Here is a 9,611-nt window from a genome sequence, read left to right on the forward strand (position 1 = left end):
TCAGAAGTTCTCCTTGTAGAAGTTGAAGCCGAACTGTTCACACTGAGCTTTGATGACCTTAGCCAGGGCAGGAGAGCCGCAGTAAAACACGTGCACCTTCCCCTTCTTCTCCTCAGACACCTTCTGAAACACCTGACACACACACACACACACACACACACACACACACACACACACACACACACACACACACACACACTATTATGCATAGAAGCGCAGTTCATTGGGTCATAGCCAGTCAGAGACGTCCAACAGTGTAGGCCTGCACCTAAAGCTGCTGAAACCTCCGGCTCACCTTCCCCCACTCAGGCCGTCCAGGCTGCGTCCTGGTCCTCAGGCCGGTGATGGAGTCTCTCTTCTCCTTCTTGGCAAGCAGGTCCAGCGCCATCTGCAGGCCTATGGCCTTCATGTCGTTCTTACTGAGAGCTGAAGTCATGTACATGTGCATCTCCAAGAATCGACCTATCACAGGGCAGCATGAAGAAAACAGTGCTACAAATGAGTTTAAAGTGTCTGTCCCTGTCTCCACACTGTCCCTGTGTCTCTCTGCCTTTACAGCATCTATCTCTGTCTCCACACTGTCCCTGTGTCTCTCTGTCTTTACAGCGTCTGTCTCTGTCTCCACACTGTCCCTGTGTCTCTCTGTCTTTACAGCGTCTGTCTCTGTCTCCACACTGTCCCTGTGTCTCTCTGTCTTTACAGTGTCTGTCTCTGTCTCCATACTGTCCCTGTGTCTCTCTGTCTTTACAGCGTCTGTCTCTGTCTCCATACTGTCCCTGTGTCTCTCTGTCTTTACAGCGTCTGTCTCTGTCTCCATACTGTCCCTGTGTCTCTCTGTCTTTACAGCGTCTGTCTCTGTCTCCATACTGTCCCTGTGTCTCTCTGTCTTTACAGCGTCTGTCTCTGTCTCCATACTGTCCCTGTGTCTCTCTGTCTTTACAGCGCCTGTCTCTGTCTCCACACTGTCCCCATGTCTCTCACCCTCGGGCTCTTCATCAGCCTGGTCCATCTCCAGTTTGGTCAGTAGACTAACAAACCATTCAAAGGACTTCTGGTCTCTGTTGATCCAAATAAAGTCGACCTGCAGGTTGGGAGCAGACCGCCTGTCAGCAGGTGATGCTGTGAACACTCACGGGGTAACATGGCGGACGGCGTGTTCTTACTTTGCGCAGCTTCATCTCGCTGTCTTTAATGTTCTCGCACCACGAGTAGTTACAGTTTGGGCAGTTCTGCTTCCTCCTGCGGTACCTGTGGACAGACAGCAGCCTGTAACAGCCGTCCCTCTGACCGTGGACAGACCGTGTGTGTGTGTGATGGAGGCCGGACCTGCCATCTTACCGATACATGATGCTCTGCAGGATGGAAGCAAAGGGTGTGATGCCGATTCCTGCCCCGATCAGAACAGCGTGTTCAGAGGCGAAGATCTGCCGCGTGGGAGTCCCATAAGGCCCATCTACATAACACTGACACACAGAAAGCTCTGGCTCTGAGTACAGTTCCGTCACGTCATGTCATCATACATGCACATGGGCTAATGGACCTCCAGTATGATTCTGAGAAATGATGAACTCTTACTTTGATGTTGCAGAATCTGTGGTTCTCACCAAACTTTGCAGGAACCTGCAGCCAAACAAACCCCACACCTCCTCAGTCTTACTGAAACCTCAGACAGAAATGCTCTGTGTGCTGTGCCTGTGCTCTGACCTCTCTGAGGGGCGGAGCCTCTCCTCTCTCCGCAGGGCCCAGCTCGTCCCCGGGTTCCTGGGATCCAGACGGCGAGGCCAGGGCTGTGCCGTGCCTCGAGCCGTTCTGCCGATACATGGTCAGCTCGATGGCGTCGTCCTCGTTGGATGCCACGGCTCCGTTACAGTTTGCAGAGCTGAACAGCTCCTCCTGCTGGAGTAGGACACAGAACCTTCAGACCTGCAGATGACCTCTGACCTCTCCAACTCACTGTCTGACTCACCTGAGCCCTCAGCAGCTGCCTGCGGTCCCTCAGGCTGGTGGTCAGTCGTTTGGGGCTGAGCGCCTCGCTCTCTGGTTGTCTGAAGTACTCATACAGCCGGTTGGTCCACTGGCCCATCGAGCGCACGTGCAGCCACAGAGAATCTGCAGGTCAAAGGTCACAGGGGTCAGTTGCTATGCATGCAGCAGTGTTCATCATATTAATGTTCAGTTCATCAGCTTGTCTCAGGTGTGTCTCTGCATCAAGTCAGTGCATAACAGTGAGGACATCCTGACAGTGAAGACCTTCTGACAGTGAGGACCTTCTGACAGTGAAGACCTTCTGACAGTGAAGACCTTCTGACAGTGAAGACATCCTGACAGTGAAGACCTTCTGACAGTGAAGACCTTCTGACAGTGAGGACCTTCTGACAGTGAAGACCTTCTGACAGTGAGGACCTTCTGACAGTGAAGACCTTCTGACAGTGAAGACCTTCTGACAGTGAAGACCTTCTGACAGTGAGGACATCCTGACAGTGAAGACCTTCTGACAGTGAAGACCTTCTGACAGTGAAGACCTTCTGACAGTGAAGACCTTCTGACAGTGAAGACCTTCTGACAGTGAAGACCTTCTGACAGTGAGGACATCCTGACAGTGAGGACATCCTGACAGTGAGGACATCCTGACAGTGAAGACCTTCTGACAGTGAGGACCTTCTGACAGTGAAGACCTTCTGACAGTGAGGACCTTCTGACAGTGAAGACCTTCTGACAGTGAAGACATCATGACAGTGAAGACCTTCTGACAGTGAAGACCTTCTGACAGTGAGGACATCATGACAGTGAAGACCTTCTGACAGTGAGGACCTTCTGACAGTGAGGACATCCTGACAGTGAAGACCTTCTGACAGTGAGGACATCCTGACAGTGAAGACCTTCTGACAGTGAAGACCTTCTGACAGTGAGGACCTTCTGACAGTGAAGACCTTCTGACAGTGAGGACCTTCTGACAGTGAAGACCTTCTGACAGTGAGGACATCCTGACAGTGAAGACCTTCTGACAGTGAAGACCTTCTGACAGTGAAGACCTTCTGACAGTGAAGACCTTCTGACAGTGAAGACCTTCTGACAGTGAGGACATCCTGACAGTGAGGACATCCTGACAGTGAAGACCTTCTGACAGTGAGGACCTTCTGACAGTGAGGACATCCTGACAGTGAGGACATCCTGACAGTGAGGACATCCTGACAGTGAAGACCTTCTGACAGTGAGGACCTTCTGACAGTGAGGACCTTCTGACAGTGAGGACATTCTGATGGCAGATCTCCGTCTGAGCCGCCCACAGCAAGAGTTTCTGAACTGTGAGTGTCTGGAGACGCACCTGACTGCTCGGGCGCGCTGCTGATGGTGAACGGGTGCCACTCGTACTTGGCGATCACCGGGATGTTGATGTAGACGTAATCTCCGGGTTTGAAATGGAAGAACTGTGGACGCTTGATCACCAGATGAGTCACCTGCAAAACAGACAGGACAGCTGCAGAGAGACCGAGCACACACAGACACACTTAAAATACTTAACACACACACACAACATACTCAACACACACACACAACATACTCAACACACACACACACTCAACATACTCAACACACACACTCAACACACACACACACACTCAACACATCAGTCAGACCGATCATCAGATTTGAACCCTCCGACTTGTAGCTGATTGTTTCACCTTGGATGGGAGCAGGTTGACCTCCACGATGTAAAGACCTCCCATACGAGAAACTGCAATTCCGACAATCTTCTCCAGCAGGAAGACCAGACCTGGAACCACGAACCACTTCCAGAAGTTTGCACAGTGGACCATCAGCAGAGACCACACCCACACATAGGACAGATGAGACCAGTAGAACACCTGCAGGACACACACAGAGACTCAGGAGGGTCAAAGATCAGCTGTATACACACACACACACACACACACACACACACACACACACACACACACACACACACACACCTCAAAGTGTCCACTGCGGCGTACGAAGGTGCTGGAGCAGAGCACCATGAGGCAGATGAACACCTGCAGGATGACTCCAGTCAGGGACGCCGTCCCCTTCACCCAGCCAACGCCTGGCCGCGTGGTCAGCAGGTACTCCCAGAGACTGAACTCACTGTGCTCTGCCAGCTGGACTGAGACACACAGCACAGAGACACCATCAAGACCTGGGACATGTGAGAGTGTGTGTGTGTGTGTGTGTGCGTGCGTGTGCATACCAAAGTTGAAGATGTGAGCAGTAGTGTGCACCACTGTGTAGCACAGGATGGCGTAGCCGACTATCTGGTGCAGCAATATGTTCTGATCCAGAGGTAAAACCCGGACGACCCATGTGGCCCTGAGCCACGTGAGACAGCGACGCAGCATCAGCACCTGAAAACACACACACACACACACAAGCACACACACGCACACATATACACACACAAACAAACACACACAAACAAACACACACAAGCAAGCACACACACAGTGAACAGAGGCGGGAATAGATCCATCCATACAGTCCAATGGTTTCTATTGATTTTTAGGGCAGGACTCGTTATTAATGTGTAAATGAAGAGTTGATGCATTTTGTTCTATGAAACTGGAGAAAATGTTGCAGAAGAAGAGGAAAGGTGAGAATGAGTCTGATGCTTCCAGAGGTGATCTGTCAGCGTTCACTCATTGTGCTGTTACCATGACGAAGGTGCAGTTGAAGTTGAGACACTGGCCGCAGCCTTTGGCCACCATGAACCAGACGCCGCCATGGCTGTTCTGCAGCATGGCGCCGATGAAGAGCAGCAGGCTGAGGAGCGCGTACATCACCAAGAACAGCAGCTTGCGGCTGTTGTTGTGCCAGTAGGCCCGGGTCAGGTACCGAGGAGTCTGACGCTTCTTCTGGTCCAGATCAGGAGGTTTCAGCCAGTTAGCAGCACTGAGGAGGAGTGGGGGGAGGGGTGAGAGCGAGGGGGCACCACCAGGTAAACAAGGTTACAGCTGCATCAGAATCAGGGGGTGGGGAGGCAGCACTGACCTGATGGTGAGGTTCTCCATCACCTCTGGGAAGTTCTCCAGCTCAGCTTTGAGCTCCTCAAAGGTGATGGAGCCGCTGTTGTCTTTGTCAGCTGACTCAAACAGCGCCAGTGTCAGGTCATCCAGCTTCTCCTCCGGCAGAGAGATGGCGCTCTCACGGAGACACGACTTGAGAACAGTTCTGAGCTCATCTGGGTCGATGGAGCCGCTGCCTGCCAGCAGAGACAACCAGGACACTGAACATTACCGCAGGAGAAGGAGGAAGAGGAGGAAGAGGAGGAGAACAAGATGCCAGGCCTTCTTTCCACCAAACACAGCTACGTGTGTGTGTGTGTGTGTGTGTGTGTGCGCTGCACTGACCGTCCACGTCGTACACCTGGAACAGGAAGCGCAGCTTGTCGGTCTCACTGCCGTGGATGAGCAGGTCCAGAGCTTTAAGCAGCTCGTCCAGGCTGATGGAGCTGCTGCCGTCTGAGTCGAACAGAGCGAAGAAACGCTCGGCAAAGAAAGACTGCACACAACACACACGTAAAGACACACATCACCATCACCCTTAGATCAGAGCCCACATCCCAGCTGCTGGTGCAACAGCCCTGCTGATGTCAGCAGCTACCAGAGGACACCAGGACGTGTGATGTCCAGGCGAAGTGTCTGCTCAGCTCTGTTTCTCACCTCTTTGACCTTCAGCGCCGTTTTAAACTCATCCAGGTCGATCTCTTTGTCATCTCCAGCGATGCTCTCAAACTGTTTGGTCACCCACTCCAACCAGCGGGCGTCTTCGTCCAGGCTCATGGTGCTGCTGCAGAGACAAAGCGTCGCACTGAGTCCAAAACACTGCGGACACACACAGACACACTTTAAATAATGTTGCTGCTGCTGTGGAGACGTCCTGCCTCTGTTCTTCCTGTTGGTTTTATTAATGACCCTTTAAATGAACAAATTGTCCAACAACAGCCAAAAAACACGTCCGCAGAGATGATGGACAGCTCTCTGAGCAGGCCTTTATTTGTGCTACAGAGGACGAGGAGGAGGAGGAGGAGAGGCAGACTGAACACCACTGATTGGTTCCAGCACTAGTGACAGAGCAGCCTTCACCAGCAGCTGAACCTCCGGACGTCCTGCTGTGCCCTCACAGTCTGTTGATCAGTAGTAACATTTAGGACGTCGCCATGGAAATGTCAGCCACAGACAACAAGCAAACCAACTGTCCTTTAGCCTGTGTATTATTGAACATCTGATCATTTAGGTCTATGAATGATCAGAGAGAAGACCCCCCTTTATGATCCTCTGTGAGGACTGAGATCATCCGCATCATGTGGTCAGTCCTCAGATTAGCCCCGCCCACCTCATTATCATGAAAATACACAAACACTGAAGTAACGGCTGAAAACACGTCTCTGCTAACACACCCACCCTCTGCGGTACAGAAGAGACGTCCTCAGAGAAACCTCTCACAGCGATCAGGTGTACCTGCTGCAGTGAAGCTCTCCGTCCGTCCGTCTGTCAACACCGTCCTCTCCTGCTGCCTCTTCGTGTCCCTGTGAGCATCTCTGTCCTGATCAGCTCCTCCTGTTCTTCAGTCCGTCTGTGTCAGCTGGACCTGACATCCTGCAGCCCGCAAAATCCACCACCTCTGAAACCACACAATCAGCAGAGGACACATACACACACTCACGCACGCACACACAACCTCACACACACATGCAGGCACGCACACACGCACGCACGCACACACACGCACGCACGCACACACAACCTCACACACACATGCAGGCACGCACACACGCACGCACGCACACACACGCACGCACGCACACACAACCTCACACACACATGCAGGCACGCACACACATGCATGCACACACACACACGCACGCACACACAACCTCACACACACACGCACGCACGCACACAACCTCACACACACATGCAGGCACGCACACACACACGCACACTCACGCACACACAACCTCACACACACACATGCAGACATGCAGGCACGCACGCACACACACGCACGCACACACTCACAACCTCACACACACACATGCAGGCACACACACGCACACAACCTCGCACACACATGCACATACGCACGCAACCTCACACACAGACACACACACACAGACACAAACACGTGCACACACACACAACCTCACACACGCAGGCACGCACACCCTCACACATACGCACACAACCTCACACACAGACACAAACACACGCTCACACACATACAGTGGAATAAATATTAGATACAAGAAAAAAGAATAAAGTCAAAAATGAATGGTGAACGGTCAAAATAATTTATAGGAGAAAACATTTTACGAGTGACGTAATCTGAGCTAAAAAACAAAAATGAGATTTGTTGGAAAAACCATTAGATATAAAATATTACGTTTCATATTAAAGGGGAATCTGAAGGAAACCTTATCATTATTCCAGGTAAGTGGGAAAAAATCACCAGAGGAAAATGACCCTGAAAGTTTGGGGATAAAAAAAATAAAATTAAAAGTAGAATGTTTTAATTTAATTTACACTCAACAAAAATATAAACGCAACACTTTTGTTTTTGCTCCCATGTTTCATGAGATGGACTTGAAGATCTAAACTTCATTCCAGATACACAATATTACCATTCCTCTCAAACATTGTTCACAAATCTGTCTAAATGTGTGATAGTGAGCACTTCTGCTTTGCTGAGATAATCCATCCCACCTCACAGGTGTGCCACATCAAGATGCTGATCTGACATCATGATTAGTGCACAGGTGTACCTCAAACTGCCCACAATAAAAGGCCACCCTTAAATGTGCATTTTGTTTCTGCTTTATTGGCGGTCTGGGGACTCAGAACCAGTCAGTATCTGGTGTGACCACCATTTGCCTCATGCAGTGCAACACATCTTCTTCGCATAGAGTTTATCAGATTGTCTATTGTGGCCTGTGGAATGTTGGTCCACTCCTCTTCAATGGCTGTGCGAAGTTGCTGGATATTAGTGGGAACTGGTGCACGCTGTCGTATACGCCGGTCAAGCACATCCCAAACATGTTCAATGGGTGACATGTCCGGTGAGTATGCTGGCCATGCAAGAACTGGGACATTTTCAGCTTCCAAGAATTGTGTACAGATCCTTGCAACATGGGGCCGTGCATTATCTTGCTGAAACATGAGGTGATGTTCATGGATGTATGGCACAACAATGGGCCTCAGGATCTCATCACGGTATCTCTGTGCATTCAAAATGCCATCAATAAAATGCACCTGTGTTCTTCGTCCATAACAGATGCCTGCCCATACCATGACCCCACCACCACCATGGGCCACTCGATCCACAACATTGACATCAGCAAAGCGCTCACCCACACGACGCCACACACGCCGTCTGCCATCTGCCCTGAACAATGTAAACCGAGATTCATCCGTGAAGAGAACACCTCTCCAACGTGCTAGACGCCATCGAATGTGAGCATTTGCCCACTCAAGTCTGTTACGGCGACGATCTGGAGTCAGGTTAAGACCCCGATGAGGACGACGAGCATGCAGTTGAGCTTCCCTGAGACGGTTTCTGACAGTTTGTGCAGAAATTGTTTGGTTATGCAAACCAATTGTTTCAGCAGCTGTCTGAGTGGCTGGTCTCAGATGATCTCGGAGGTGAACCTGCTGGATGTGGAGGTCCTGGGCTGGTGTGGTTACTCGTGGTCTGCGGTTGTGAGGCCGGTTGGATGTACTGCCATATTCTCTGAAACGCCTTTGGAGATGGCTTATGGTGGAGAAATGAACATTCAATGCACGAGCAACAGATCTGGTTGACATTCCTGCTGTCAGCATGCCAATTGCACGCTCGCTCAGTGCTTGTGGCATCTGTGGCATTTTGCTGTGAGACAAAACTGCACATTTCAGGGTGGCCTTTTATTGTGGGCAGTTTGAGGTACACCTGTGCACTAATCATGATGTCAGATCAGCATCTTGATGTGGCACACCTGTGAGGTGGGATGGATTATCTCAGCAAAGCAGAAGTGCTCACTATCACACATTTAGACAGATTTGTGAACAATGTTTGAGAGGAATGGTAATATTGTGTATCTGGAATGAAGTTTAGATCTTCAAGTCCATCTCATGAAACATGGGAGCAAAAACAAAAGTGTTGCGTTTATATTTTTGTTGAGTGTATAAGCAACCAGAAAGTGAGATGAGAAAAACTGTGTGATTGATTATAAACCGAGAGAGAGATTTGAACATAAATGTCCATCAGACCACTCTGTACACAATCAATGCTCAGGTTCAGCTCATGATTTATTAGCTTAATCAGAACAAAAAGGAAACATCTGAGGCACATCTGTGAGCCTTCAACACAAACCACACACTCACCTGCCGCTACAGAAACCTGCACACGCTGTGACACTGAAAATGAAACCTGGACAGGGACAGGGACAGGGACAGGGACAGGGACAGGGACAGGGACAGAGACAGGAAAAGGAACAGGGACAGGGACAGGGACAGGGACAGGGACAGGGACAGGGACAGGGACAGGAAAAGGAACAGGGACAGGGACAGGGACAGGGACAGAGACATGGACAGGGACAGGGA

At 50.6% G+C, this 9,611-nt stretch overlaps 1 protein-coding gene across 1 annotated transcript; it reads right to left on the bottom strand.

The window, feature by feature from the left end:
- nox5 (NADPH oxidase, EF-hand calcium binding domain 5) lies at positions 1-5,816 on the bottom strand. The gene is made up of 15 exons (XM_028431748.1): positions 5,697-5,816; positions 5,385-5,535; positions 5,026-5,236; positions 4,689-4,926; positions 4,229-4,382; positions 3,972-4,144; positions 3,684-3,866; positions 3,326-3,458; positions 1,955-2,109; positions 1,576-1,608; positions 1,339-1,463; positions 1,164-1,248; positions 982-1,081; positions 296-462; positions 1-132 (listed from the first exon to the last, which is right to left on the bottom strand). Exons 1-15 carry the CDS (start codon positions 5,814-5,816, stop codon positions 1-3), a joined length of 2,160 nt encoding a protein of 719 aa, XP_028287549.1.
- Between the last annotated feature and the right edge of the window lie 3,795 nt (positions 5,817-9,611).

Source organism: Parambassis ranga, chromosome 19 (assembly GCF_900634625.1).
Source record: "Parambassis ranga chromosome 19, fParRan2.1, whole genome shotgun sequence".
NCBI classification, from domain to species: domain Eukaryota; kingdom Metazoa; phylum Chordata; class Actinopteri; family Ambassidae; genus Parambassis; species Parambassis ranga.